We start from the raw sequence: 16,787 nt of genomic DNA on the forward strand, positions 1-16,787 counted from the left end.
TGCGAGCACCCTCGACGCCGGTGGGCCGGTGGAAGGAAATCACTCTTTAAAATTAAACTCATTTTTCCGTCCTCTTTGTGGCGCGAGTGGTCGCGGGTCACTCATTTGGCGCACGACGCCTCCCAGTAATTATCTTCAAACGGGGGTTTTTCTTGAATGAAGTGCTTTAAGCCACTTGCTACGTGCGGATTAACAAGGGTGCCAAATCGCGGTTTCATTTACCTCCGAGGCTCGGGTCGGTAAAGAATTTCCTCGGCTGAAGGTGTTTTTCACCGCGTAATCTCTGTGAATGTGGTGTTGTATTCCGTTTGGGTTCACAAACTGTTTGGGAAAGGCTTTTAAAACGGATTTATAATATTTACGTGAATTTAACTGTTTTTGGCTTTGAAGCATAATCTGCATTAACCTAGTAGGTTAGTTACATTTACAAAATTTAAAATATTAAAATTTATATGTTTACCTCGGGCAGAATATTCGGTTAGGCAGAAGCAACTTCGTTTATCGGTTATTATATAGGTTATTGACAGAGATGAAATCTTAATACCACGATGTACATTCTGGGACAGTGACATCTATTACATCCATTGAACAACGCGGACTCAGGTGTACCTTACATGTATTGAAAGCTATTTGACAACTACCGTACCACTACAGACACTTTAGCAATTAACAATCCATATGTAGCGTCGTTCACCTCCTACACTTGCCCGATCCATACAAGTTACGTCAGATTTGACAAACGAGCGACGCTGATTAACCCCTTACATCCCGAGAATTGAGAGACGATAAAAAATCTATTGTTCCGGTTTACCAATGGGTCACCGGGACGTAAGCGGTTAAGGATTGTTTATTGCTAATGTTCGGTGACGTTGACCTCACTGAAGAGCTACCTTTCTTCCGGCGGTCCACAGAGATGGGCTGTCCGTCCTCGCGGCGCCACATGATCTTGGGCGCGGGGAAGCCGTCGGCGCGGCACACCAGGCTCGTGTTCTGGTTCTCGCGCACCGCCACCGCTGACTGCGTGCTGTCTGAGTCCAGGATGTTAGGCGGCACTGCGGGGGGAGAGGGGTTAGTAGATAGATAGATAAAACACAGTGAGCAGTCCAAATGAATAAAAAACCCTGCTATCCTTAATCAATTGAGTTAAATGTACCCTTTTTGTTTGTTTTTATTTTATTTATTAACTTAATACTTATGTATAATTAATATCTAACAGGATAGATATACTTGATCGAGCCTTATTAAATCTTTGAAAAGTAATGATTTCATAACCATCCTAGTAAAGTCTCATGACATAATTAAGCTCGTATGTTATCATTTGGTTTAGTTATCGCAGCTGAGCTTTCATTTAGATTACTTCTATTATTTTAAGAGCCAAGATATTGTTTTCAAACTTCTTATTTCAAGTCAAACTAATAAATCCCTCTTATAAAATATACTGTTCATTAAAATTTGTATTTTCATTTTAAACTTCTATGTAAAGTTTCCAACTTGGTCTAACTATGAACGAGCATGAATTTTATTAAATTTGTAGACTTAAGTTAAGATACAGATTTACACAATCTTTTGTCTGATCTTAATCATTTTCATTTTAAATGTCGCGTCTTTTGGAAGGTTAAATGTGTAACTTGCTATTATCTTCTACTTTTATGTTTATATTGCTAATGGTACTTTGTTAAACTTTACGCATCAACTTATAAATAAGAAACTTTCCAGATTCTGCAATAGTATCTAGTTTGATGGCATCCATCCATCTCCGTCTCAGAAAAACAATGTAATTTAACTATTGTCATCAGAACTTGCCAAGTAATTTAAAAGTAAAGTAACCCATCTCCGAAACTCGAGACATTTGTAAACAATAAGAGAAAACAAAAAACCGCTTGATCAGTGAAACAAAGCGAGGTGGAGTCGTCGGGGACCCTTCGGTTTATTTCCACTTAAAAACTTCTCCAACGACGCACAAACGTTAAGTCTTCGTCCTTTCCGATGTCCTGGCAGATCAAATATCAGTTGCACTGACAGTAGCGAGTAGAGACAGGCTGGTCATCGTATTTTTTACATTTCATAAACGGATTTAATGCACCGGAGGAATGATGCTGATTCAGGTCTGAAATCATTTCACAACTATGTTTGGTCTGTAACGTTGTCGGTAGGCATGGGCTTGAAATTGTTACAATAAACTATAGGTATGCTTGCTCTCTACTGTTTCGTTGTACATTATACTCATAATAGATATAAAAACACAGTATAAATAGTGTCAAAATTTAAAAATTCCCACTAAGTAACGATTTTACTCCAAGCTCCACGTTCATTGTAATCCTATAAAAGTGTAAAAAAACTGGCGATTCTCCTATTCTATCTTAGAAAAACCCAGCCAAGATCTGTTCGGACCAATTCAATCGTCAGTTGCCGCGCCCCGCCCTGCCATTTCGTGGATACTAACATCGGTAATCGCTTCGAGGTCTCCGCCGAAGGAATATCCGTCTGGAGAGCTCTGGAGTGAGTGCGGAACATTGAGATTGATAATCGCCGTGAGAAAAGGGTCAAATTTGTGAATTGGTAAAGTTTTGCTTTTTAATGATTTGTGATGAAGTTTTGAAAGAAATTAGATGCGATCATAGTGGATTATGATTAATTATAATGAAAATGAAACAAATACAATACGATAAAAATATAAAATAATAAATTATGTTTTTTGCAATATACATTCAGCTATACATAATCCTCTAATAAATAATCCTTAAAATTGAAAATCTTTGAAACCATGTGAAGGATTCTTCCTAACTATAACGGTAAGTTCGCTTTATGAATCTTTACACTGAGTAATAAGGTCTGATTTCACTTCAGAACCGCAATTCATCGGTAACTAGATTGTTAAGGATTATTCATACAATCAGGGGATGGCTGACGGAATAGGTACAATAGAGTTGTCTAGAAATTGTTATAAGTTTTAATGAGGCGTTTCTTAAGCTTGGTGGGCTAAAGCTGAGACTTGTAAAACGTGTATGAAAATCAGTTAATTATAATTTTATACCGTCTCCTTCGAATCGTCGATGCATTTATAAATAACATGCATAATATAAAACATATGCAACTGAATCATTAGTTTGCTTGCTAATACTTTTTAATTAAGTTTGTATGTCTGTATGTATGTATTTGTATAAAAAGTATACCGCGTTATTTAGGTACATAGACATTAAAACCCAGGACTGGTATAGTTTCATAATTATTTATTTATTTAATTTACACATATAATAAAACTTATCTCAGAGTTCTAACATAACTTTCTAGCTTGTAACTCTGAAACGGATTAGTTGATCGAAAGCGAAAGTTTCCTATTTGTTTATCCAAGATGTCTGCTTCCTACATACCAAATTTCATCACAACTAATGTAGCTACCTACATAACCGTTTTCTCGTGATCAAGTACCTAACATACTAACAAAAACTTACGCTATAAATTAGTAAAAACCAGCATCCATAACTCACCAACAACCTGCAGATAGCCGACCTGGCTGATCATCGGGTTGGTATTGACCTGGCACATATAGTACCCTCGGTCCTCCTGCTGCACCTGGCTCACGTGCAGCAGCCAGGTCATGGCGTTGTCGTGCGAGACGCTGAACCTGGCCAGGCGCGTGATCACGTGCCGGTGGATGGTCAGGATCATCTGACGGTCGATGTGGATCCACGCCACCTGCGGGGGAGGTGGAGTTAGTTGGTTAAGGAGAGTAATTATATATGCTACCTGCTGGGGATAGATAAAATTAGTTGGTTAAGGGAAGGTTTGACAGTTATGGGCATTGGGCTTATCGCGCAGTCAAAACGAAGTACATAGTCGCGATAGTGTCGATATCAATACAATTACAATCCGAATATCGTTGTCAAAATAAGTTTGCGATAGGGGCCAAGTTAGTGGTAAGATATAAACTAAAATCGAAAATAAAATAAATGTTTGTCACTTAGGTATGTTGTGAAACTTATACATATATGGACATATTTGCTCTAACCTTCCATTTACCGTTGAGTATATGATTTTGAAGATTAAAAGATTTTACTTAATAGTTTTTTCATAGCAGGTACGTAGTCTACTTTTCTATTCCATTTTTAATAATCACATTGAAAACAAAATACTAGACGTTTTAGAAGTAATTTCAAAGAACGTTTCTGTATTTCTGTTTGTGTAGACTATATATTTCTCTGCTTTACTATGTTCATAAATATACTCTGCATTACCTAGTGCAATATACAGTGTATCTTATTCTGTTTGTATGAGAGTTTAAATTAAATAAACGTTTATAACCTGACTTCTCGACCGGCGTGTTTTGTGGTCGGAATGCAATTTCCGCACAAAACGAGTTAAATTTCTACAACAATACAAAAAGTATTTGCCTCCGTTTCATTTACTAACTCTTTGTGTGCGGGGACAGCGGTTTAATGCTTTCATTCTATTATTGCTTGTGTTAAAAGACGCTCAGGAAAGTATCAGTTAAATAAAAGTCTTTTCGAAGCTATTTAGGGGAAATTTTCATGAATACCGAGACTGCTGTGCAATCAAATTAAGCTCGGAGAGTCAAGCTACTTTGTACAACAAGATTGCACAATAACTTCTCAGAGCTCCCAGTTTATTTTATTCGCGACGGCACCGCCCCGCGCCCGGCTCCCTCTGCAAACATTTGACACTAAAAATATTGCATCCGCAAAAATATAGACATCAGAAACATTGACACAAATCACCGCTTTTACTGCTCCTCCGATAGACCGCCGGCGAAAATGCATCGGGCTCGACGATTCCTTTGTTTACTTTGACAAAGTCGCATCGGCGTTAAATTTACCCCCTGAGACCGCAGCTGTGGAACCGTACCCAAGTACCGCAGTGCAGGCGTCCTAGTCGATACCCCGTGCATACTTTATGAGCTCGGGTCGACTTCACTGAGACTCTGTGTATGTGTGCGTGCTTTTTATATATGTGTGGCAGTTGTGTGTGTGTGCAAAAGAAATAAAGTTGGATTTTTATTTTATTGCAAACATATAAAATTCGCAGAGGAATAAAAGTCAGTCAGTTGTTTTATAGGCGCGCTAGGTGCTGCCTGAAATTTTAATATGTTCGAGGTATGATCTCGATCTCGAACTGTTACTGGTAAACGCACATATTTTATTTATATTTATTACTACACATAAATATAATACTGAGCTAAGTGGGAATCATAACCGAATACCTAGGTGCATACAAAACATGGATTAGAGAAAAATTACTACGAAAAATAATTAAAATGTGTTGCAGGCTTGCAGCATCCTTACAATTATTATAATAAACATTGAAAATTATATTTAAATAAATAACTTATTAATTAAATAAAAACCAAAATAGGGAGCATTTGCGCAATGCATGGTATATTTTTGGCTGAGTAAGATTTGCCAAATAAATAGTTAAAACACTGGCATATGCAAAAAAAATAACAAAATATAATTAATTAAACACAAAATTAAATAAGCACAGTATTTGAGACCTTTTAGATAATTATTTATTAACCATGAATGACGCACTTATATTTTTATAACATTGTTTTATAGTTAGTAGACACTTTAATTATTTATAGTTACAGTCTCTAGTCTGCCAGTCAGATATCGGGGCGGCAGGCTGCACATAACATAGCGCACGAGTATTAGCTGTCGAACAATAATTATTGACACATCAACTAGGATCCCTACATCAAACATAACTCCTATTTACTGCCATCTAATCGTAAACTACAAAATTACAGGCCGGGCTTAACTACCAGTTATAACTAACTAAAACCGGAAACAGGCAGTCTGCCTGCGGAACCCGAAAACGATAAATTATAACAACGGTTAATCACGAGATCATATCGTGTTAATAGTGAGGCGGTCACGGCTCGTTTGTAATAAGAATTAGTTTGTCGTTACTGGCGGGGGAAATATGATTTGATTCGGTAGGGATTCGTGATTCTATGTACTCTTTACGAGGGTGGTGCCTGCATCACCGCTCACAAAATTATCACTCATTATATTATCGCTAGATATTGCCTATCTGACCTTGTTATAAGTAGGCTTATGTTAATTATAGCTGAGGATCACTGTTGTTTAAAAATTTCTATTTGTTTATACTTATTTGCACTATTTAAGTGTAAAATATCACTGTAAACATTGTATTAAAATATTGAGTGGGAAAACCTTTGAATTCAATTTCAATAATTTATTTATTCAAATCAAAACTTACAAGCAGAAGCTAATGTTTGAGAAATAAATGGCTCAGGTGACTACGACCAGAGACAAACCACCGAATCGAATCAAAACTTGACCATCTCTGGTCATTAATGTTGAGCCGATTATCGATAATACTTAGTGGCTCTTCTAGCTTTCACAACCAGTTTCATAAACGTTAGTTAACTTTAAGTTAAAAATATAGGTACTTACGTTTATTTTTAAAATATTATTATTATTATTATTTAATTCTTTATTCCACAAATATATAATAAATGCACGAAAGGTGGGCTATAAAAATATAGTAATAACAAAGAAGTAAATACTGAAACACTTAGCTTTAAAGGCATAAATTTCTGGTTATTAGCTTATGGTTTCATTTATTTCTTTCTGTATTAATGTGGTACCTATATTATTGTATCTTATAGTATCTTGGTTAATATTGGTTTTACCATTAAACTTGAGTTTTCTTACTCAATCCAGTCATTATTATTATTATTATGGATACTCGTGATGTTATTCGATGGTTAACTTAGAACATCATTTCTGAAACTGGTCTGTGACGGTCTTTTTGACAAAGTAATTAATCTGGATTACATTCGGTCGTCCGCCGACCACCTGGGTTGAATTGTTCTAATCCGATACGTGGTTCAGCAGGGTTAAGCCTTGGTCAAAACTTGGAGGGTTTGTTATTTGTGTTTTATAAATAACTGTGAGCACAAGTAAACCTAAGAGTACTTATAGTATGTCCTGCTAAATACACGGTCCTCACTCATTAATTATCTAGTTATCGTTATAATTTTAACATACAAATTCAAAATATCTTTGATTGAAAAGGTGAACGATGTCTGCCTCTAGACTCTAGTGTGACAAAAACGAACGAACGAGAGCTGAAATGCAAACTATTGTGTCTTTATTTATGAAGTATTTGTAGCTAAATAATAATTTATTGTTAATTAGTATTCCTATTATTTTCGTTACGGTAAAGAACTCAAATGGATCAAAATACTAATTTTTACCCATTCCAGTGAAATTAGAAACTTCAGCCCGCACGGCCGTCGATTCAGTATTAATAACAATGGTTCCGAATTCATTCAAAATGGCGTCGTGTGCGCAGCGGCGCGGGGTAATTGCGCCGTCAACACGTGCACCAGTATGGACTAAATGGCCCCCATTTGCATACACAACAATAGAATCGGTGACTGAATTCATATTGAATCTAAGTTGTCGCTTTAAGACCTTTAGGAGTGGTTATGATGTACCGAATACCGAATACCGAAACATAGCCTGAGGAAACGACCCTTACGTTTCCTCGGGCTATGTTTCGGTATTGGTAAAGGTCAGAAGAAATTAATCCAAGCATTTAGATGTAAGTACCTATAAAATAAGATAGGGAATAGGAGCTTTGATCAGTTTGACCACCGTGTATTGTTGTTTGGAGAGAGCTTACTGAAAGTGAAGTTATCTGTTTTATGACTGAGCCGAAACTAGGTTATATTTTCATTGACAAACGTCACAAATCCGAAAGTGAAACACCAACAACGTGACACAGGAATAAGTGAGGAGGAAACTTAGCACGACGCCACGGTACAGTACACGAGCCAATAGTATAGAGATGCGAAATTAGCTTCCTCAAATGACGTATCAACTACGTCGAGTGTATCTTGGGCAGTCAGTGCTTGACGCTATTCTGACAGGCTAATCCATTTACCAGGATGGAAAACTCTAGATTAGCTTATGTATTTGTCACCGAAATGCTCAGAAGATAAATATTCATTATTCATGTAACTTAAAAAAAAAATGTCCTCCCCCCTTCTGCAAGCAGGATAAGTTAACCCGTAAGACCCGTAACCAGTATCATTAGCTTGTTTTTGTCGCCGACCTGCTAAGAACAAAATGTGAGAGTTAATTCAGTAAACATGGCCACTGTCCCTCACTACTCGCACTGTCTCTGTGCCCGCGGTAAGCCGCTTGCTGAGCGTTTTATTTCCTCAACACATAAGCACCGCATTCATTGGTGTTTGCTGATGCGATACACAGAGGCACTTTTTTATGAAAAATTATTTTATATCTAGGATTAAAATAAATGCAGTTTTTTAGATTTATGAAGTACCTATATAGAATATAGATACGGTAGCAGTTTCAGCTAGAGGAAAACTATGGAAAATTGTTAGATAAATTTGGAATTTATACTATTACATTTTTAACATTATTTTGTTGTGTCTTTTTTTTGTATATTTATTAAATGTGCATGTTATCATTTTATTTTGTAATTTTTGCATGGTTAAAATTTTATTGACATAATAATTAGCTAATAATGTATTTTTCGTATTATAAATAATTTTAAATTCAATTCATATTGATATATAAAAAATTTGTACACCCTTTAGGGTAGAATATAGTTTTAAGCAACATGTACCTACCTATTATAACACCATACCTACACCTATATTCAACAAATAAATAATTTTGATTTTGATTTTGAATGCGTCATGGTTCTATTTTATTGATCTATGTAAGGGCAGTGGGTCATATTCGTTACATATTTGCTATCATAAAATTTATATTTATATCTTTACTGCAAATTTTTATTGGATTCAGCAGACAATACTCGGTGACTGGTCGGGAAGGGCCCGAGCTCTGCCACTTTATCCGGCGGCTTCTTAAACTCGGGACAAGTTCGGGAGCAAGTATAAGCTACTTTCAGGACAACTCTCCGCCCCCCCTCGCCCCTCTCCTCCCCTCTCACACACTCGGATTACCTTCACCGAGTATGAGTGTCTTCGTGTAAAGACACGGCTCAAAGGATGTACGGCTCGTTGAATATTGACACGTATTTAAATACTATTGTGACATTGTGACAGATAATCTTCTTTTGTTTCGCATCTTTTGAAGTAGCCATCATCTTTATCCTATTGCCTGCTCTTGTGTTACTTATAGCACGCTGCCGCTGTGTATACGAATGTTTTCTGCCTTCCACTGCTTCCCTGCAACCTTGATCATGTCATCTGACCATTAGTCAGGTAGTCTGCCAACAGCTCTGCAATCACCTCTAGTCTACAATGTGCACTAGAAGAACATATAAAAATACGCCGCACTCCAAACTATTCGTGAAATTCTTTAATGTTACTATTTCACCAGGATGCAGTTATTATCACCAACAATTTATCGCCAGCCTATTCACCAAATAGTTAAAAACTGTGCCTATTTACATAATGCAGCTATGCTAAATACAGAACAAGCAAGTTGATTTATGTTTCATATAAAAAACAAATTTACACGAAATTAATGGTATCTACTTACATAAATATGCATGAAATTGTAGACCACACATAAAAGTATGATAAATGCTCGCAACTTGTAATAGATATTCATTGCTTCACCCAAGCTTTATAGAAAACGCTATCATATACCTACATTTATTGCTGCAGTACAAATATTACGTTTAGATGTGTATAATATACGTACATTTTATTAAACACATACATTTACAGGACCCATAAATTGTGTCCGTCGTAAAATTCATTAAAAATAACTTATAAGACCTTATACACTTTATCCTCGGCCCTCCTTATACAGCTACTACCTGACTGAAATAATCAGTAGACTATTCAAATTACTGAAAAACAACACGTTAGTTAAACAAAACGTAGTAGATAGCTGAATAGAATCTAAAATAGTTTTCGTAAAAGCATTTTCCCGTTTCATTTTGCTAACATTTATGTTTTAATACATTGTTGAAAGATTCACTCATGTTCTGTTAGTCTGACGAAGGTTACCTCCGACAAAGTATATATTTTACTTTAAAATGAGATAGACGTTCACGTGTATAGTTTTTCGTGGAAATAGGGTATTTAATTTCGTATTAAATTTGTATTCGTGTAAATATCGCTTCCAATGAACTTTTGTAGCAGATATTTCTAAGTTACAGAATAATCATCACGTAGGTGTTAGATAAAATTGTTTAATTTAGAAAGTATTCAGCGTTATGTCTGTTGTTTAAAAAAAATAAAACACTAAATTAGGTAGTTTTTTGGATTTTTATGTAGGTAATCGATTTGATGTCATCTAAGTTTGATATCGATGATCGAAATCATTATCGTAAACTATGTCTGTAGTGTTGTATAGGTAAGTACTAGAGATGCCACGAATATTCGGCAACTATTCGGTATTCGGCCTATTCGGCCAGTTTTTTCAGTATTCGGTATTCGGCCGAATAGTGCGTACTATTCGGGCCGAATACCGAATAGTAAATCATGTAAAAAATGACTTGTTATTTTAATCAAAATTGTGTACTTATTTCCAAATCACAACATTTTAGTACTTAAAATTAATCAGTATTAAGTTGTGCTGGATAAAAACGAGCATTTCAGCATTTGGTAGCCCACGATTGCGCTTTTCATTGTAACCATCCTCAGAAAATAACCTCTCACTATAGACGCTACTTCCAGGTGAAGAAAGATAAGTTATTGCAAATTTCAAAAGGTATTGTTTTTTGTTTGCTGACCACAACTTGTAAGGATCGGACATCCGATCTAGGCGAACTATTATCAAATAATTCCGCTCGTTTGCCATAGCATTCTGCCTCCTAATAATAAGAATTTCTCATATAATCTGCATATAATCTGTAGCGACTTCTTCAAAGCAGTTCCAGGAACAAAAAAAACAGGTTGTAGCGCCGAATATTCGGCGGCCGAATATTCGGCGCTTCGGCCGGCAGCGTTGCCGAATATTCGGTATTCGGTATTCGGCCAATTCACTATTCGTGGCAACACTAGTAAGTACTTATGAGTACAGCTACACTTTGTGAAAAAATGCTAAGTCATGTATGTGCAGTTAAGCACTGTATCACTGAATCGCTGCCTAACAACTCTAATACTTCTCGCTACAATGTGCTTCACATCGTCGCTTGCCCAACAGTTTATGATATTGGAAAAATATATATTTCATCCCAGAACGTGGAATTGTATCGTTCTAAACTATGGAACTTTCTGCTAATAGTGCTAATACTCACGAAATAACTCACTTTAGATGAAATATTTTATATTATTCTATCAAATATCTTATCTATTTTGATTATCTCCATAAACTTTGGTCATTTGCTACGTTTAGTAAACTCACAAGTGTTAGCGGTTAACTTAGGTAGTTCCTTATCTTGAGATAAAGAGTTATGACGTATATATATTGATGTTATGGACTACAAAATAATCCTATTCAAGCATGTGGGTTTTTATTAGTCAAACAGCATCCCAATACTTATAAAGCAGTGGACTGAAATAAAGCGAAACATTGTAAGTATTTAAACATAGTTCATAGAGTAAAAAGAGCATTTATATAGCATTGCACCAGTAAGTAACTTCATAAAATGCAGGGACAATAATTGTAAAAGCCACTACCTGCATACAGACATATTACAAAAAAAAACCCTTTAGCGTAAAGCTGTAGCCGTCTTGCTAAATAAAGTCCTCGGCTAAAAGAACTCGTTAACCGTGTAACTTATTTGTATTTGCTCGTAACGCCAACGGGATAATGGGTTTCGTAAAATAACGTAATTAATTAGGGATGCCGGCGTGTTCATGAATAAGTTAATTGTAGTTATGCAAGAGAGCAGCGCGCCGCCCGCCCTGCCGCCGCCGCCGCCGCCGCCCACCCCGCGCACTCGCGTCGCTGATGAAGTATTTAAGCGGCGAAAAGTGGTTTGTGCTGTACTTGTTATAACTGAGCGGCAAATTACACGATAACACCTAAAGTTGAAAAGTGCATTTCGGTTTTACTTTGCTTTCGAGTTGGGTTTTTTTCGTCGTTGTTTCACTAAAAGGATTGGAAATGAACTGATGCTATCTCGCAGATAGGATTGAGCTGTTAATAGGATCAAAGACATAGTTGGATTTTATCGCAATGCTTTTTCCGTCATATCAGCTCGAATGTTAGTTTTTATTCTATCTTATCAAAGGTATAAACAGATTTTCTTAATAATTTTATACAAAAGGTTCAAATGACAGTATCAGTAACGGAAGTACCATCGCGAGCTCATGTCTTGCCGTACCTGAGACTTCTCCGCAGTTAATTACCCGGGACGTGCTATTTTGACACCTAATACTCTAATTTCATAGTTGAAATTGTAATGTGGCATCCTCCCGCTTTATGTTTAATTCTGTATGAGTTGTTGGATGTTGGTTGTGTACATTGTAACGAAATGTCAACATTGTAGCGAGTGCTGTAATGACATACAAATACGCATGTGTTTTTTTTACGTTCGCTCCAGAAATAATGAATGAAGAGTTTATTTGTATAAGAATTTCACCTGAAATTATTTGGCACAGTTTGTTATGTATTGACGTTAACTTTTTATTCGTTTATGTATAAAAAATAAATCAATTTTTACGTTCAGATTAAACATTATCTGTTCCATATTAATACAGAGTCAGATAGATTCGAAAACACCTACCTTATTTTTGAAAATAACTACTTTAATTAACTAAGGCATCGTTAGATAGAAACCAAATTATCATACACTAAAACTGGCGCTTATGAAAAGCTCAAACTAAGGACACATATTATTATTTGTTAGCTAAACATCATCCGTACTAAAGTTTCTTCTAAACCGGAACCTCCAACCAGCCACCGCGCGCGAGAAACAAAATAAATATTAAATGAAGTCGACACTTACCATGTAATACATAATTTAACTGAGTCGTTCCGAGGACCATGAAACAGAAGCCGTAATTTGCACTTTTAACTACTAAAATCCTAGTTATCTCTTTCAGTATATTTTATTATCATAATTACCGCGTCTCCACTGCAATATGTACTCTAATACGTACATTTGAAAGTATAATTCGGCTCGTTCAGTCGCCTGTACGATTGCAGTGCTTCATAATTGTACGGTTGGACAGTATATTTATTCCGGTCTAATTTCTTGGCATATCATGCAGTGGTATAATTTTAATAAGTAGGTACCTACTAGCCTAAATTGGGTGAATTTTTGCCGACAGGTTAAAACAAAAACGCAAAATAATATACTGTTTAGATAATCTTCCTTTACATAATTATTTAGGTTTTTAAACGCATACAATAAAATTAGATACTAATATAAACAATATATAATACCTTGCACGAGCATTTATAGTCCGCAATATCTACATCTACCTCACTAATGTATGAAATAAGAATATTCAACCGGGAAACTTCTTAATATATTTAAATGCAATTTGCTTTTTAAACCCCCTGTAGCTCGGGGTTCTAGGAAATGTTCCAGCGAGGAGACGATAAAGAAAGGTGTTTTGAAATTTAATGTACAATGAGGGTATAATAGTACATTATAAGGTATTCTATCCTATTCTATTCTCTGTGCGCGTGTAGGTTTCTGTACCTAGCTCTCTCGAATGAAACCTTCATGCATATCCACATGAACTGTTTTTAAGCTATTACCATTTCTAATCACGCTGGTCCACTGCGCATTGGTTGTTTCACATAATCTAAAGATGCCATTTTTTATGTCATTTTCCTTAACTGTAAGAGCTTGTTGTATTGCTTATTGTGAGCCCGCCTTTGTATGCGAATAATTTAAGTTGGTTTGTAAATTTGCCTATTCCATGACTCCATGACGACCCATTACGTCCCTATACTGCTGGGGCACGGGTCTCCTTCCAGTGAAGGAAGGCTTTAGACCTAGTCCACCACGCTGGCCAAGTGCGGGTTGGTGGACCCCAACACAAGCAAGCTTGTGCTGAGAGAGTTGTCGGGTAAGGCTTAACGACTGCTGCCGAAGCAGCAACCGGGACCCACGGCTTAACGTGCACTTGAAATTGGTCACCCATCCAATGGCTGACCGTGTCAGTTGTTGCTTAACCTCAGGGATCAGTTACGATCACTGAGGCCCGCTCAACTACGGAAGCTTCAATTTTTTTTTTTTTAATTTGTCTATTATAATACACAAACTCACGCCTTGTACTAATGTACTCCCTTGCGGGGTAGGCAGAGGTGCATTGCTGCACCCACTTTTCGCCAGAGTGTTATGTTAGTCCCAATGTAATAGGGGGCGGGCCTGTTGCCATTTTACGGGCACATCCAAGACCCGAGAACAAATACCTGTGTTTAAACAAATATCTGCCCCAGCCGGGAATCGAACCCGGGACCATCGGCTCAGTAGTCAGGGTCACTAACCACTACGCCATTCGATCGTCTTGTCTATTATGTGTAAATAAATATACTTATTATAATGGTGGTGGTAGTGGTGAAAGAAGTATGTTAGAATCGTGGCATGTAGAGATCCATAGTCTCTGCCTACCCCTCTGGAAGACAGGCGTGAGCTTATGTATGTATGGTGGTGGTGATCCTTAATTGAAATAAATAAATAAGTACTCAAATAACTTATTTATAAAAACATTAGTAAATAGCAGGATATTATTTTGATTAACCCAGCCACAACCCTTCGAATAAGCAGAAATTAATAAATTGAAGCTACTTCGGCGTAGTAGCTACGGCGTAGCATCGTAGCAGCTACGGGCGTAGCATCGTAGTAGCAGCTACGAAGCGCTACATAGTATTTGTATTTTTGCAACGACACGTACAGCTTTCAAAGTATCGTAAAGTGGGTATCATTCGAGGTTTAAATAAAGAACTTACTCAAGAAAATTTTTGCATATAAAATAAATATCTTTTGCAACCCCAAAAAAAATATATAGTTTACCCGATTTAGTTCTACACTAACCTAAACACCGTGCATTTCATTTTAAAACTTTTATAAAAGATTACCGTTTTAATTTTATCCGCTCTGTAAAGCTAAAATTAGGATCCGAGTTAAAAATAAAGTGAACGTTCGGCTAAAACAAGACTGGTTTCACACCAACAGGAGGACTTTCCCTAAACCCCCGAAACGTGGAGTGTCTCGGCGGCTACAGATTTCCCGCGGGACCACGAGGAACTAATTGTACAGATGTGCATGATTGTCTGTGTGTTACAAGACTACCTACATTTTGTGTGAGCGGGTTTTTAGTCATAATTAGAACATATAATTGGAAGATTGTGTATACGTAAACAAACAATTTTAGATTTTGTTCGGTCCATTACACTAGAACACAAAATACAAAACCAGTTTTTTTTTAATAATATTTATTCCTTTCGTGCACCCCCGTTTACGTTCTGAATACAAATACTCTACACTAAACATTCCTCTATTCTATACTCAGCCGGCAAGGAGCCTATATGATCACTCGAATGGGACCCGTGTAAATATCCGCAAAAGATACAAACTACTACCGTCTGCGTAGATGTAGGTGCCTGCAGCTCACTCAAATACAACTCCTGCGCATTTCCAATTAAGGGCTATCCCTAGCCCGGAAATGTGTTCCGAGTTGTCCGTGTATACTGATACGGAACTGTGTGAACAAGTTCATACAATTTGTAAGTAACCGATTTTCTTCCCGAATTCTGCCGTGTTCCGTCAGAAACGAGTTCCCGGAAATGTATGGATAGCCCTTTATTATCTAAACAGCTACTAACCTTATAAGTTCCGAGGTGCTCGACGACGCAGGGCAGGCTGGCGTCGCGGCCCAGCGCCACCGTCACGTTGGGGATGGGCTCCGCGAAGCGAGGGTCTTCCGTCAGAACTGTAAGTAGAGCACACTGTAAGATATGCTGCCCTGGTAGCGTCAAAGCATCGGAAGGGAAGACTATGAGTGGAATCCTGGCGGCACAAAAGTATGCTGCCCTAGTAGCGTAATGGGCAGTGGAAAAGGAAGTAGGAAGTCTATGTTAAAATTATGTTTTTTTAATTGATGCAATAATAAAACAGCATTGCATCAGCCTCCACGAGCCAGGGGTAGGATTCTGTAAGATGCAACGTGTATGTTATAATTTTGTTGTTATAAACTTAGCACCATTGACACACTAAACCAAATAAATTTAAGTTTCTATCAACTGTTAAGGCATATATAACTATGATAAAATAAATAGCCCAAATACAAACGTTAAGTTGGAAAACAGATCAAAATTAAGTACTATTATTTTATCTGGGTTATAGGAACTAGATGCGGGCTGTGGCTCACACAACGCCATCATTCACTTATGATATAAACAATTCATAAAATTTACATAGTTATGAGTTTGAGCAAGGACGCTGGACAGGGAATAAATGAATGAAAAATACACGGACGTTCAGTAGGTGACATTTGTAAATATAATGAAAATTTAAAAATGGGGCAACGGTTTTCGTATAACAATAGATTGGTTATATCCATGGTAAGAAAAGTTCGAAATTCGGAATTAACGGACGAAAGCAAGCGAATGGATTTTAATCCGAATTATTACATAATGTATACGGTATAACATCACTCTCCAACATTTATAAAACTTTGTGTAATAAAAATTTATAGAAAAGTGAGGTTACTTACTTAAGTCTGAGGACTTTCAGTAGCCATATTTGAATATAATTTCCAATATTCTTAATTAAGCGACAGTTTAAATATTTTCGTCTTAAGCTTATTTTTATTTTTAAATAATTAATGACTGGTTTTTGATCATATTAGCGAACCCTTCATAGTGTTGTCACCGGCTCCATTA

At 36.7% G+C, this 16,787-nt stretch overlaps 1 protein-coding gene across 1 annotated transcript in view; it reads right to left on the bottom strand.

The window, feature by feature from the left end:
* LOC105390816 (lachesin) overlaps window positions 1-16,787 on the bottom strand; it is a 52,854-nt gene that overhangs the window by 17,311 nt on the left and 18,756 nt on the right. The window contains exons 4-6 of the mRNA XM_038122506.2: window positions 15,729-15,835; window positions 3,489-3,696; window positions 891-1,052 (exon numbers count right to left, since the gene is read on the bottom strand). Coding sequence (XP_037978434.2) covers window positions 891-1,052; window positions 3,489-3,696; window positions 15,729-15,835 — 477 coding nt within the window. The remainder of the gene's footprint in view (window positions 1-890; window positions 1,053-3,488; window positions 3,697-15,728; window positions 15,836-16,787) is intronic.

Source organism: Plutella xylostella, chromosome 22 (assembly GCF_932276165.1).
Source record: "Plutella xylostella chromosome 22, ilPluXylo3.1, whole genome shotgun sequence".
Lineage (NCBI taxonomy): Eukaryota > Metazoa > Arthropoda > Insecta > Lepidoptera > Plutellidae > Plutella > Plutella xylostella.